The following is a 14,915-nucleotide window of genomic DNA, read 5'->3' on the forward strand; positions in this document are numbered from 1 at the left end:
AGTTCATTGCAAACGCCCTCAACGCGAGACACATTAGGATACCTGCTAAGAATTTGTCTTCACCCCACGGGTCGATCAGATCTGATTCCAAACTGTGAAGTATACCATGCAAGGAAAGTATAAGTTGCTATAGGAGGAAAAAAGGGACCAAGATTTCATGCGCCCATCACCATGTCTGAAAATATCAGCAAGCACACCGCCAGTGAGGCTTGACTGCCATGAACAGGAATAGTCAAACAATGGTAAGATCTGTAGCCAGTGCCACATAGGAGGGCCAAACAGTTGGGTGGATGACCAGGAGACCAGGCGCCAATGAAGCTCTTGTTTGGAAAGGCCCAACATCTCCAGGCAGGGCATGATTTACAAACTCTAAAAGAGGTGCTGACCACTTTAGCAGCGATATCACAGTATTGGGACATGGTCAATTCAAGACCACTGTGAGGTTCAAAAAGACCAACACATATACTGTTTACTAAACGAGAAAACGATGAGTAAAAAAGATGGAGCAGCTGGGAATCGAACCCAGGACCTCTCCCATGCTAAGGGAACATTATACCACTAAACCACAGCCCCATTTGATGGTAAAGACCTGACTAACTGACTATCATGTTCTTGTGTTGCTCTAGGTAGTGGCAAAATATGCTCCATCACAACCCCATCTGATATGAGCCCTAGAACTTTTTTCTTTCTCGCCTCCAAAAAGGTTTTGTAGGTCTGCTTCATGGGAAGAAAAAAGAATATGGAGCAGCTGGGAATCGAACCCAGGACCTCTCCCATGCTAAGGGAACATTATACCACTAAACCACAGCCCCAACTTATGGTCCTTGGTTATGGGCGTAGGCATCTTCTTGGCCGCTAAGCTGCAAGCAATAAAAAGAATACAAAAAGAATTCGACATATAGAACTACGGAGAGAGGCAAAAAGTGGAGCAGCTGGGAATCGAACCCAGGACCTCTCCCATGCTAAGGGAACATTATACCACTAAACCACAGCCCCATCTTGATGGGTAATTGTGGACAGACGTGTCTCACAAATGGCTCGGTTAGGCGGTACGTTTGTCTGCAGCGACAATCACTTCTCCGCCGTTGGATGTGGTTGACTGCTTTTGAGGCGATCCGCAAGTTCCAAATGCGGGTTGTGAGAATATTCAGGGGGAATCACCGCAAAGCTGTCATCCATAAGCAGCGAGTACAGAGAGTAGTATGGACTGCTGGAGGCCCATTGTTGGAGTATCGCATCTCTGCCTTCTCAGAGCTGACATCCGTTTGTTGCAGGATTGATCTCAAACATTGTTAGCTGAGGATTGTTTCATGTAGCAGCAGCGTCGACATTATTCACTTGACGGATTGGTGCCAACACTGTCAGCCAATTCATCGCAAGCTCGAGACAAGTTTCCGTTGAGTGACCAAGGAAGTTCTACCGAAGTCGGACTATGTTCATTGCTGACATCTCCCGAGGTCCAAAGCTCAACAAAACCAAAGATACCACTGGCCAGTAAAGAACATCTCGCCACGAAGTTAGCAGGATGGTGTGAATTGTATTTGACCAAACATTAAGTACTGTATCGACCGCCATAGATGTGACAGCAACAGCCCGGGAATTGACGATCATATAGGATGTGGTCTGTGGGAGGCTCTGACTCCTTCACGCAAACGGTTAGCTGAGGATTGCTAATGCAAGAGATGTCAAAGAGAGATTCAAGACGATCAAAAAGCCATCACGGATCCAGCTTGACATGTCTGTGATGCCATAATCTACATCATGAGCCTTGAATCTGATGGCTCCGGATTTGAGATAGCAGAGGGAGTAAGTGCTAGTTCCACCTTCTGTTGTGGATAAAATGGGCACGAAGTTGACGATATTTTAAGAAGAAATAAAATGCATCAATACCCTAAGAGCACCGGGTAGTGACTGCTGTTGAGCACTGTTGAGCACCGAAGACGGGAGTGTTTATGAGATGGACTCGAAACGTAGTCGTGGCGTCTGGAGCCGATGACGTTGCTGGGTCGTGTGGTACTAGCCAACTTGGGCAGGATTTGTATTTTCCCTATTGTATACATATAATTGGAAGAAAGATAACAGTTGGGGCTGTGGTTTAGTGGTATAATGTTCCCTTAGCATGGGAGAGGTCCTGGGTTCGATTCCCAGCTGCTCCACGTATTTTTTGCACATTGTGCGTCCGGAAGTTTCGGTGTCGCCTCACGGCACCTGTGCTTAGACCCTCAGGAGTACAGGAATGGTTTACACATTTTTGGTTTCTGTTGCTGCCGAGCTTGAGTGATGTCATCAATGATACTGATTGTGACTGTATTTTATCGCAAGGAGCGGACTGAAACGTGCAAACATAATAACTCATCCCCTACCCATAATGTGCCTTAATGGAGTAAATCTAAGGGGAGACACCACTACCTCCTCCTATTGCCATAGGCACTCAGTGCTTTACTTAAGATGGCTAACCCGGAGTTCTCAGCATATGTAAGATAAGAATAGAACCACGAATTGCCGGGGGGTTTCTCCGTTGCATTCTTCGCTCGGGCCGCAAAAAGGTTATTAGATCAGCCCCCGCGACAAATACTTGGACCTCAGAACCAACTCTTTCTCTCTCATTATCACACTCTCTTCTGATCTCACTTAGCTTAAAGGACCAATGTCGCGACCTTCATGACTCTGGCTCCGTCGAAGCGAGTCACTGTCCGGGTCTGGACCCTGATTGACAGTCAAAGTACGTTCGGAGTTCCTCCATGCTTTTTTCCAGTCCCTCTTATCTCCGATAGTTCGATGGAGATTATGAATTACCAGAGAGAGATTCAATGACAGGCGATTGTGAAAAACAAATAGCTTACTCTTACTTCATCCAATAGACTATATTCGTTTTTATAGATGTCGCTACTCTTCAACCACGCAGGCAGCAGAGTCAACGCGGACCACCAAACGACGCGAATTCCACGACTACTTCGTTACGCATCTTCCTTCATCCTCGCTTCATCCAGACCCAAGGGGCCCCTTAACATCGTTCCATAAACTTCCTCGGTCGGCGTCCGTGCCCCATACTGGAGAGTCCACACACTCGCCAACATCTTTCCAAGCCCTAACTAGTCGAGAGACAACGGTAGTTCGGATTCCGCTACGCAGCGCAAAACATCATTTTGGAGCAGCAACCTCACGAGGAACTCGCCCTTCAAATGAAGATACCTACCAAGCCGGAGTGATTGATATTCCTGCTTTCGCGAAGCGGCCGCCTGCCTCCCTAACGATCAGGAACCGGAGTGCGCGGGTCGCTGGTCTTCGCGAGAATAGAGGTGCGGACAGTGCAAGTGGCGACCCCCAAGTGTTCTATTTTGGCATTTTCGATGGCCACGGCGGGTCAGAATGTAGTACATTCCTAAAAGAAACGCTACATGAATATATTCAAGATACTGCCGCTGAATTCGAGCTGCAGTCGAGTTTGAGAAAGGCTGGTGAGAACTCCGCGTCTCCGGACGCTGAGAGCGAGTTGCCCATTCGGCAAGGCAGCAACGTTGCGCGGGTTCAAAGGTTAGAAAAGTCTCTAGTCCAGAGCTGGAGAAATCTTGTTGGAGGGTACTTTAGAAGATTTGTACCTCCGAACTTCTCGCACCTCGCCAAACATACTGCAGAGGAATCATCATCAGTGCCAGAGAATAACAAGGGGGTCACAATTGAGGAGATTCTGGAGTATGCTTTCTTGCGTGCAGACTTGGACTTTGTCTCCGCCCAAGCATCAAGGGAGGATGACGAGCTGAGCAATGTCTGCCGTCCGCTTTACCAAGACGATATTCTTTATGGACCGAGCCGCTCACAGTCCCTAAACATTGCTGGCTTGAGACGGTTCAAAGGTGGAAGCACGGCTAGTACTGTACTCATTTCCACGCCCACGCCCGCACCCTTCTGGCACCCAGCAAGCCCATCTAGCTTGCTGGTGTCGCATGTCGGTGATACCAGGATACTGTTATGCTCAACAGTCACCGGCGAGGCAATTCCGCTTACATCTAATCACCACCCATCTTCTCCGATTGAAGCCAACCGGCTACGGCGATATGCCGCTACGTTTGTTACTGATTCATTTGGTGAAGAGCGCATTAGTGGCCTAGCTAACACTCGTGCATTTGGCGACGTACAATCAAAACGAATTGGAGTGTCGGCTGAACCTGAGCTCCGTCGATTCGAGATAGCCCCCGCGGAGTACTCGTTCCTGGTGCTAATGTCAGATGGTATCAGCGAGGCTCTTACTGACCAGGAAGTGGTGGATATCATTAAAGAAGCGAAGACTCCAGATGAAGGGGCTCGACATGTTGTCAACTTCGCCACTGAAGTAACTAGGACCGGCGACAATGCTACTTGCCTCGTTGTGCGACTCGGCGGCTGGGAGCGACGATTGGAGGGGGGTTTAGGAAGTTTGGGAACAAAAGAATCTCGCGAATTCCGTCGACAAGAGGCTACAGATCCGCGCAGGTCACGGAGATGACAGAGACATTGTATATATTATGTAAAATTCGTCTTCAACATCTTTCGTTGGTTTGCAATGCATGAACTGTACATAGTGATAATACTACTTTTTCCTTTCTCTGAGGTGATGGCACATGCGAGCTGTCTGAAGGTCCAGAATGCTTAGGAGATGAGTCCTAGTATAGATCCGAGCGGTGGACGTTGGGCTAAACTATTTCAATGGCTTGCTATGTGAAAGACTGAATCTACTCAGTGCTGCATGCGCCGCGTGTGAATTAACATATGATCGCTTTTCCTACCAACAAAGCTCTCTCGCTTCTGATGTCCCCTTTCGCATTTATCTCGGAATCAAGAAGGAACCGAGCCCTGTCCTATTCCTGTTGTCTTAACTGAAGTCTTGTCGCTTCAATTCTACATTATCGAGCCTATCGCCGCAAATGAAAGTTCTCGGATAAGTTTACAATTTATCTGGGTCCTGCTGACACGGTACTTCATCAACAATATCTGAATAAGCTCCGGTGCTGCTTTTTTGTTTTTATTTTTATTTTATTTTATTTTATTTTTTTTCCTCTGCTAACGTCCAGGCAAAAATTTCAGACCCTCATCCCTCGTGCTCTGTTTCCTTAAACGAAATTATAGCAGCGGTGATCTTGTTATTAGCAATCGCACGCGTGCAGTGCCCAGGGCGGGATCGCAATAGTGGTATGTGTCGGACAGGCCCTCCAAGCTGACAGTAACTGGCAATTTCAGCTCAGCTCTTGCTCGCCCCGGTGGATATCAACGGGACTTATTCAGAGAGCTAATGCATAATTCAGTCTTCAGCTTCCGATCCAGTTCATACCTAACCGGTTAGAATAACCTGTTCTCGAAGTTGCAAATTGTCCGCGGTGGAAGTCCTCGGATAAGAGGTTTCTCCCCTTTTTCACCACATCATCGCGTCGTACCACCTCCCTTTCTAAGGGCCACCGAGTAGCTTCCAGAAACCAGTCCGATACTTCCGCCCCCTATAAAATATGAGCGCTCGTACCAGAAGGCAGAAGGCCGCGCTGGCCGCTCAAACCGAAGGAAGCGACGACGTATCGTCAACGAGTAACGGCACTATACAAAGACCGCCCAAACAAAGCAGATCAGCCTCGCCGGAAGATGACGGAGTGACAGAGAATGTATACCTCTTTGCTCCAAATATTATTGGTAAGAAACGCAATCCATGTTGCTGGTCGCTGACTCCCACTGACAGCGGAAATTTCATAGGTTATGTGAGAGTTGTCCTGGCGATTGCGTCCCTCTACTATATGCCTCTTCACCCGCGAACATGCTCGCTTCTCTACAGCGTCTCCTGCTTGCTGGATGCCCTGGATGGATATGCAGCGCGTTATTACAACCAGTCCACTACGTTCGGCGCTGTGCTTGACATGGTAACTGATCGTTGCACAACTGCTTGCCTTCTTGTCTTTCTAAGTTCTGCCTGGCCACGATGGGCGCTCGTCTTCCAGTCGTTGATCTCCTTAGATATGGCCAGTCATTACATGCACATGTACGCGACTCTCAGTATGGGCGGGGCCAACCAGAGCCATAAGAAAATCGATTCCTCGCGAAGCTGGGTTCTATACCTCTACTACAACAGCAGGGTGAGTTGTTGGATTCTGTTCTGAGCCTGCATTTCCAGATAATGCTGACAACGATCACACAATAGACTGTCCTTTTCATCTGCTGTGCTCTCAACGAGCTCTTCTTTATCGGCCTGTACCTACTCTCCTTTTCGTCTCCTACTCTATCATCCTCTCTACTCCAGCCTCCACAAGGTGTTACTGTGGGCGGAACACCACCTCCTCCAGCTTCGACTAGTGTATTCGCAAGTCCTTGGAGTGCTGGAGCTCTGGAATTGGCCCGGGCCAACAAGATTGACAGCTTTTGGCCTTGGGTGATCACGGCAGTCTCGTTCCCAGTTATGGCCTTCAAACAATTTGTCAACGTCGTACAGCTGGTCAAGGCGTCCAATTGGCTAGTCGAAGGAGACCTTGACAACCGGCGGAAGGCTCGCAAGGCCAGGGATAATTAACTCGGCACATGACATGAGCCTGCATTCGAAATTGGAGCTTTGAGTTATATAACCGTTCTATCTTGAAGCTAGCGAAGTCGAACCAAAATCCGGGGCCTTTCCTGTCTTATCGGCGGCCTATATCGTTCTGCATGGCCGTGGTGCTTTGCCTCTTCGTCGAAGACTAGCTTCATTAATATGTTCATTTCCTCTTTTGCGACAAGTCCTCTGGGTAATGTGGTTCCTTACGAATGGATAGATTGTGGCTGGGCATATGGATTGGGAGGAATTTGTGGAATTGGGCATGTATATCTGTCACCAAAAGGCGTGTGAACCAAGAATGGTTTGAGTGATGGTCTCTGGTCTTTTCCCCCCTTACTTTGTTGCTTCTTCTACTTTCTCTTTCACTTCTTGTCATTAATTGCCTCCTTTGATTTTTTATTTTTTTATTTTTTTTTATCTTTTTTTTTAGCTATTTTAATGTGTTTCTTTGGCTGTTGGTCTATATTAGCCCAATTGGGAATATCGGATTACCGTACATAACCGCCCTCCGGTGTCGGCGTGGGGAAGGCCGCAAATCCAACCCCGCCGACTACCTTTATAACGTGGGAGGCTCTCCTAATCTTAACACCTTTGCCCAAGGTCTTTTGTCTGTCTGTTCTCTATTTGCAGTCCCTTGTGAACTGTGCCGTCAAAATGCCGTCTTACAATATTGTTGTCTTTGGGGGAGATCATTGCGGTCCTGAGGTGAGGTTGACGTACACAATCGCTATGGCGCGGAGCTGATGCCTATACTCCAGGTTACCGCCGAGGCTGTCAAGGTGAGCTACTGAACAGTTTTTACAAAAAGCATTGGGCGATTCAAGAAGCTAACCGCAAGACCCGCACTAGATCCTCCGTGTGATCGAAAAGAGTCGTGACGATATCACTTTCAACCTGCAAGACCACTTGCTCGGTGGTGTAAGCATTGACGCCACATATTTTACACATTAAGAGTCAAGTGCTGATGACATCCGTATTCTAGTGCTCAATTGATGCCACAGGATCTCCTCTTACCGATCAAGCACTTGAAGCCGCGAAGAACGCTGACGCCGTGTTCCTTGGTGCCATTGGTGGCCCAGTATGTGATCCCAGGCTTCTCGCGATACACCATGTATTGAAGGTGTAGCTAATCAGGTATCAATTGGTTATTAGGAATGGGGAACTGGTGCTGTCCGCCCTGAGCAGGGTATTCTCAAGCTGCGCAAGGAAATGGGCACTTTCGCCAACTTGCGACCATGCAATTTCGCCGCTCCCTCACTAGTAGAGAGCTCTCCCCTCCGGCCTGAGATCTGCCGCGGCGTCGACTTCAACATCATCCGTGAATTGACTGGCGGTATCTACTTCGGTGAACGCAAGGAAGACGACGGCAGCGGCTTCGCCCTTGACACGGAACCCTACTCACGCGCTGAAATTGAACGCATCACCCGTCTTGGTGCCCACCTCGCCCTGCAACACAACCCTCCTCTTCCTGTGTGGAGCTTGGACAAGGCCAATGTCCTTGCTACCAGCCGTCTCTGGCGTAAGACGGTTACCGAAATCATGGCGAAGGAGTTCCCTCAGCTTAAGCTTGAGCACCAGCTTATCGACTCCGCTGCCATGATTATGGTCAAGGACCCTCGCAAGCTGAATGGTATCGTCATCACCAGCAACCTGTTCGGTGATATTATATCGGACGAGGCTAGCGTTATCCCCGGATCTTTGGGTCTGCTTCCCAGCGCTAGTCTGAGTAGCATTCCTGATGGAAAGGGCAAGGTTAACGGTATTTACGAGCCCATTCACGGTATGTATTCCTATGTTATTGCACCTCTCGAGGATTGATATGCTGAATTGATTTTACTAGGCTCCGCGCCCGACATTTCCGGAAAGGGCATTGTTAACCCCGTCGCTGCAATCCTCTCAGTCGGCCTGATGATGCAGTACTCTTTCGCCCTCTTCGAAGAGGCTCGCGCGGTTGCGACCGCCGTGAGCAACGTCATCGAGGCCGGTGTCCGCACTGGTGACATTGGCGGCAAAGCTTCCACCAAGGAAGTTGGTGATGCTGTTGCTGCTGAGCTGGAGAAGCTTCTCAAGAAATAAATGATTGCGCCAAGGGTGTGTAAAGACGCTACATAATGAAAAGATTGACTGGTCGAAAAAAGTACTTGTCATATGTGGCATTAAACATGCCAAATGAAATAACGAACGACTTAAATAGAATACCATCAGAAGCACTCCATGATTTTTATCAATGCCAGTATTGCAATGATGGCAGTCATTGCATGAGTAATCACAACATAGTAGTTAGCTAGCGGGTATCTCAAACCGAGGCGCCTAAGGACCTTCCTTCTGTGTCCGTAATGCAAGAATGTGTGTCCACCAACTCCAGAGAACAGTACCTCCTGGAGTGCATGAAGTGAAATAAGAATAGACGGAATCTGATCATCGAATTACAGGATCTCCCATCCAATCCGGCTCCTCTAACCCTGTTACCTTGGCCCTGTCACCGGCCCCTGTGCCTTCGCCCCGGCCGTCATCATCGTTAGCACCACGTAGAGACTTCCTGGCACTGTGCCTGCGGACTCGACCATCTGCAGAGGCGGAGGGAGCATTACCAATACGTCGACGGTTGTCATCCCTCGCGAAGACTTGGAAACCACGTACATGAGTATCCTTTCCGTTCTGATGATTTTCCATCACCCGCATCTGAATTACCATGGCCTTGAGCACGCTCCCAGAGTACGGGTCATCATCGTCCTCCGTGTCGTCATCATCGACGTCGTCCCAGTCGTCGATATTGTCTTCGCCATACAAGCTGGTTTCATGATCGGAATTGTGATGAGCCTCAGCATCCGAAAGCAGCGGATCATCCGCGAGTATGCTACCCACATACTTCCCCTTCCCCTTATCTTTTTTACCGCGATATCGGGATGATGATTTCCGTACTCGCCGACGCTTGCACCTCTGATGTACCCATCCACCATTCTGCCCGCCAACTCCCTCGAGCGGTACATCCACCCAGCCACAGGGTCCCTCACCTTCCCATGTCGCAAACTCCACTAGGTCGTTCCCACCCATGCCAGCCAGGAAAGTCATCTTCGTAGGCGTGTAACTCTCATCGAGACTAAAGTCGAGATAGACCCTAATTTTGACCACAGCAACGAGCTTGAAAAAGTGTAACGTTAGTGTATGCGGCTGCGGTCCATCGGACTGCCAGTACTGAGAATGATCTGGGTTTCGGAGCGCGGCTACGCCGCAACCCGGCTTGTGGGTTGAGACAGTCCAAGACGCTAATGAGGATATCTCACGAAGATCGTTCGATAGCGGAGTGGGTGATTTATCTATATCGACGAAGCAATTCAGTTAGCTGTTGGCCCTCGAAGCGACGTAGAAATACTGGGGTATGCACCTCGATCATGCATCAATTCATCCTCGTCCTCTTCTGCACCCTCTTCTTCAATTTCCCCGTCAACAATTCCCTCCATTTCCTCTGAAAGATCAACTTCATTCTCTTCCGCACTCAGATCAGTCCGTCCTTCCACTTCCGCATCATTCAGGGCTTCATCGTCATCGCCGTCTTCAATAAATGGATTGTCCTCATCAAATTCATACTCTTCGTCTACATCTTCACCGATCATTGGCTCCCTTCCCCGACCCTGTGGCCTCCCAGCCACACCCCTCCCAAACAACGAAAAAAGCGCCGCTTGCGCCTGCGCCGCGCGCCGAACCGGCTCCGGAGGCCCCGCTACATCAGCGGAAGTATCAATCGCGGCCCCAGCAGAAGGATGTAGCTGCGGGAAGGGTATCCCTCTAGGCGATGGGGTCTGGAACTGAGACTGTGCTGGCATATGGCTTGGGCGCTGCCGTTGTTGTGGCTGCCGAGGTGGGGAGTCGGAGGAAGCGGTGGGGTGTCGGCGGAGGAGATGGCGAGGCATGGCTGCGCTTTGGGTGGTTGGGCTTGGGATGCTTTGGCCAAATCTAGGGGGCTCCCATTGTATATCCCCGCTAAAAGTGGTCTTTCAGAGTTGTTTGTGTTTGTGATGGTTGGAGCCCTAGATCGAGCTCTTTCTCTCGCCGACTTCCCGGGTCACGTGAGTTATATATTGTTGACGGGATAGAAAGTATAGAGTAGTCTGGGTCGGTGACAGCAAAGCGGCAACGTAACTAGATAAAAGACTATGGTTTATTAAATATTGTCTGAGAAAGAAATAATGTAATACTATGACAGCCTAGCGTAACACGGGTAGCAACAGGGAAGTGCAGGGACCTTATATTCACATTCTATTCCTTGATATCAACGTATGCAACCTTCTGACCCATCTTAATGCGCTGGCCCTTCTCAATCGTCCAATTCAACCCACCGTCTCGCTGGCCCTCTTTCCAGCCGGCATCGAATGACTTGCGGGTGCCCATGGGAGCCTCGAAGACCAGTACAATAGAGCTTCCCAACTGGAATCCACCCATCTCCTCACCTCGTTGAAGGGGGTGGCCCCCGAGTGTCCGACTGGCGTGAAGGTAAGTAGCCTCAGCAAAGCCAGGGTATTGTTCGCCACGTCGTGCAGCTTCCGCAGCAGCAATATCCGCCGCAGTGTCGGTGAGAAGGCTATTCGTTCGAAGCTCGGAGTCGAAGTTGATTTTGATCGAGCCTACATTTGTGGCCCCCACTGGTGTATAGCTGAAGAATCCCCAGCGCCACCGGCCCAAAAGCACAACCCGCTCGTTGAGAGTGAAAAGGCCAGGCAGATGTCGCTGTAGATACGGCGACACAGAGAATAACTCCCCTGCAAAATGCCGACGGCTCTCAACGACCCAAGGAACAGGGGAGTGGAACCGATGATAATCACCAGGTGCGAGGTAAATGACCACGTAATAGAGAGCATTATTAGACGTAGGTTTTGGAGCATACCAAGGGGTGCCATCGCCACGGGCAAGGTCTTCTCGCACCAGAGTTTCGGACGTTATTTGGGATTCAGTGGACGCATCTTTAGACGATGAGCGTTTCCTTAGACCTCCGGTCTCCCCAGAAAAGAGAGATGGCAAAGTGTAAGAAATGCCGTTCATGGTAGCAAACTGTTCATCAGCCGCAATACTGGCGGCATCCTTTTGCGAGGGCTCGTTGTGATGATCCATAAACTTCTTGGAATGATCTGCCTGAGATGGAGTGGCGGAACCTAAGAGCGCATCTAAGCTATAGGTCACGCCTTTAACCTGTTCCACTTCCCCTCGCTCTATGAGTCCGAACTGAAGGATACGCCCATCGGAGGGAGAAAGAATAGCATGCGGGTCTGGGTCTAATGGACGGACTCCAGGCTTCAATTTGCGATAGAAAAAGGCTGCCAGATTTGGATATACGTGAAGATCGGGCTCGGCCACTTCGTCAAGGTTGACGCCGAAAATCCAAGAGTATAGCTTGAATCCCGGCACGCGCAAATAGTAGGGAAGTTCTATTTCATTGAACCGCCCCCATAATCGAGACATTGCCTTCAATGGCAGGGTTGACATAATCTGAACTTGCCATGGCCCGCTAGGTCGGATCTTTGGCCGCGGGGGTGGTTTCGAGAAATCAAAGGATTCCCCAGCAGCTTCAGCTTCCCTTTCTTGTCGTATTCGTTCATTCCGCTGAGACTTGTAATAATGCAGTATACCTAGTAGACCAATTCCCAACCCAACCGGAATTGGATACCATTCGACCTTGGTATTTCGTAGAGCAAAACGTAGTCGGGATCCAAAAGAGCTTTTGGTCGACGAGTTCTGCTTTTGGTTATTATTGTAAGAAGGGCGAGACTTCGAAAAGAACCTGACACCGGCCCTAAGCCGCTCAGGAGGGCCGAAAGACACCATATCTGATAGCGCAATGCGCTCTTTTGAAAGACAAGCGAGGTTGCGGCGCAACGGAGCGGAGTAGCTGAACAGGCCCGAGGCCATAATGCGAGCGTCACACCATGAAAGTCATCCCGAACGGGACATGAAACAGGTAAAGGCTCTCCCGAGGCGCGGGATTTTCAGTAGGATAGACTCATGTGAACAGGTAATGCCGGTTCGGGGGAAAATGATGTTTCTAGTCTCTCACCGCTCGGCAGAATCAGCTGATAGCGATCGTCTCCTTCCTCCACGGCCCCATCCTCCGCTTCAACCGTTTCATCAACTGCTATAGTGGTATCATATTACTCATTGACTCTCTCTTTACTTGCGTACTTATTACCTATACTTGCAACCTGGACACATTCAAACCTAGCTGGGTGACCGCGTACAAGACACTTCGTCCTATTCTCAAAAGGCCACCGTAATATACTACCAACTGAGCTCCGCACCACTTCCCACCACTTACCTGGCCTTTTCGCTATCTCCAGCTTTACTTAGTACGACACAGCCGCTTTTGCTTGAACCTATGTCTTTGCTTGAGGCGGAGGGCGGCAATGGCTCTGGAGGTTTCATTCTCCATGTGTTGTGTCCGTCCCTGCCACCGCCGAATCGCTTCACCTTCACCAACCTTCCTCTCTCCTCAACCATCGCCGACCTCAAAGTTCGCATTTCGCAAACAGTCCCATCTCGCCCTGTGCCAGACAACCAGAAGCTTTTGTATCTGGGAAAACTGCTTTCTAACGACAGTGTCACATTGCAATCTCTATTCGAACCAGTGAACGTGAGCGCAACCCCGTCCCAATCATAGTTCACCAGGATTAATGTAGTTCTCATTTAGGGCTCTGAGCACTCAATACATCTCGTACTTCCACCAACTCCGACAAACTCTGCGGACCCTGCCAAGACAGTCGCAAACGCCTCATATCATTCCAACCGGGCCGACACTCCCAGAGACAACCAATCGCGAAATCCTGAACTGCATGCGCCGCAACTGAGGTACCGGGAACCTAATCCTTTAAGGCGGGATGAGATTGCACAGTCACTACACGAGAATGCTACCCGTCGCCTGGCCGAACTACAACACGATAATGCTTATTCTCAAGCCTCTTGGACAAGAACATCGGCGTGGACGTCACAGCAGCTTCATCGCCCGCCGTCCTACATACCAGGGCCTATGGGCGCAACTACACCAATTACCTCGCCGTTTACTACTCTCCTAAACCTCCCAGTTGGGGATTTCGGAGAGGGCATTCAGCTTCCAGAAGAGACTCAGGCACGACTGAGGCTACTTAAACAGCATATAAGCCTTGCGGAAGAACAGATAAACTGCGGGATTGCTCCCGCGATAGACCATGTAATTCAGCTACGCACGCATTTATTCAAGATTCTTGACGACCAGCTTAGACGGCATCCGTCGGAACGTGGCGAATTTGTTGAGCCATTAATCACCCGGGTCTTTGACATATCTACTCGCGCCGATGAGCTCCGTCGGCGTCATTTGTTACCTCACAATTCTCGTCCCTCACATCGGCCGACAGCCCCTTTGTACCTCATCTCTTCACCTAATGGTTATCAAGCCGTATGCACACCTTACGTTGCAACAGATGGGGATCGGACACCAGTTACAGTGAGTACAGCCGAGACGGCAAATTCCGCCGAGGGGCAACATGCCAATGCGCAGCCCAACGCAGACGCAGCAGTTATGGAAAATGTAGTTCGTCGCGCCGTACTCAACCAACGGCCTGTAGCCGATGGCCAATTTGGCATGGGACGAAATCTACGGCGGCTGTGGCTGTTCATGCGGCTTTACTTCTTTTGTCATATGTTCAGCCAACCCGGATCTCAAACACGGCTGCTCTATGTAACTCTGTCGGTGATTGCCGCGATCCTCTCAGAAACCAACATCCCAAGCCGAGTGTACGAGATGATCCTTGTTCCTGTCCAGCGACATCTCGAAGGACTAGTACATTTTACACCGGGGGAGCAAGCACCACTGCGCCCTCAAGGTACAGGAACAGCGGGTGGCGGAGCCGCAACAAATCAACAGGTGGGTATACAGCCTGGTCGCGAGGCACGCTGGGCTGGGGCCCTATACCGTAACCTACGAAGAGTGGAACGTTCAGCGGCCCTCTTCATCGCCAGTTTAGTACCGGGTGTAGGGGAGAGGCACATTGAGGTGCGGAATGCGGCCGAGGCTGCACGAAATGCTGAGCTTGCGCGACAGGAGGAAGAACGACGGCGACAAGAAGCAGCAGCAGCAGCAGCAGCAGCAGCAGCGAACACAGACGAGGACACAGCTGGTGAGCGAAGTGCTCAGGCTACAACGGCGGCCGAAACGCATGAATTACAGCCCTCAATACCCCAAGAAGCACATTAATTGTGCTTCTGTTTACACATTCTTTTTGTCTTGAATCACAAGTTGGCGTTACTGGTTGACTTAGCGTAGGCATTATTAAACGGTTTATGTACATAGGAGTTACTAGTGGCATGAGATTGGAGGCAACAATATGAGAGTCAACATCTTTAGTCTATC

General features: G+C 49.9%; 6 protein-coding genes across 6 annotated transcripts, besides 1 other annotated feature; 4 read left to right on the forward strand and 2 right to left on the reverse strand.

The window, feature by feature from the left end:
* Positions 1-14,915: part of a sequence feature (contig 1.14 1606..364334(-1)) that runs on past both edges of the window.
* ANIA_00914 (type 2C protein phosphatase PTC6) lies at positions 2,662-4,483 on the forward strand (the record flags this gene model as incomplete). Its single annotated transcript, XM_653426.1, has 2 exons — positions 2,662-2,722; positions 2,862-4,483. 2 exons carry the CDS (start codon positions 2,662-2,664, stop codon positions 4,481-4,483), a joined length of 1,683 nt encoding a protein of 560 aa, XP_658518.1.
* ANIA_00913 (CDP-diacylglycerol--inositol 3-phosphatidyltransferase) lies at positions 5,478-6,523 on the forward strand (the record flags this gene model as incomplete). The annotated part of the gene is made up of 3 exons (XM_653425.1): positions 5,478-5,655; positions 5,716-6,092; positions 6,158-6,523. The coding sequence occupies 3 exons, from the start codon at positions 5,478-5,480 to the stop codon at positions 6,521-6,523; spliced, it is 921 nt and encodes a 306-aa protein (XP_658517.1).
* leu2A (3-isopropylmalate dehydrogenase LEU2) lies at positions 7,158-8,748 on the forward strand. Its single transcript, XM_653424.2, has 6 exons — positions 7,158-7,249; positions 7,303-7,323; positions 7,394-7,462; positions 7,527-7,622; positions 7,697-8,324; positions 8,385-8,748. The coding sequence occupies exons 1-6, from the start codon at positions 7,199-7,201 to the stop codon at positions 8,618-8,620; spliced, it is 1,101 nt and encodes a 366-aa protein (XP_658516.1). The 5' UTR covers positions 7,158-7,198; the 3' UTR covers positions 8,621-8,748.
* ANIA_00911 (anaphase promoting complex subunit DOC1) lies at positions 8,963-10,455 on the reverse strand (the record flags this gene model as incomplete). The annotated part of the gene is made up of 2 exons (XM_653423.1): positions 8,963-9,861; positions 9,930-10,455. The coding sequence occupies 2 exons, from the start codon at positions 10,453-10,455 to the stop codon at positions 8,963-8,965; spliced, it is 1,425 nt and encodes a 474-aa protein (XP_658515.1).
* ANIA_00910 (phosphatidylserine decarboxylase 1) lies at positions 10,802-12,541 on the reverse strand (the record flags this gene model as incomplete). Its single annotated transcript, XM_653422.2, has 1 exon — positions 10,802-12,541. The coding sequence occupies exon 1, from the start codon at positions 12,443-12,445 to the stop codon at positions 10,802-10,804; it is 1,644 nt and encodes a 547-aa protein (XP_658514.1). The 5' UTR covers positions 12,446-12,541.
* Positions 12,909-14,909, forward strand: ANIA_00909 (uncharacterized protein; the record flags this gene model as incomplete). Its single annotated transcript, XM_653421.2, has 2 exons — positions 12,909-13,163; positions 13,221-14,909. The coding sequence occupies 2 exons, from the start codon at positions 12,909-12,911 to the stop codon at positions 14,757-14,759; spliced, it is 1,794 nt and encodes a 597-aa protein (XP_658513.1). The 3' UTR covers positions 14,760-14,909.

Source organism: Aspergillus nidulans, chromosome VIII (assembly GCF_000011425.1).
Source record: "Aspergillus nidulans FGSC A4 chromosome VIII".
Taxonomy (NCBI): Eukaryota; Fungi; Ascomycota; class Eurotiomycetes; order Eurotiales; family Aspergillaceae; genus Aspergillus; species Aspergillus nidulans.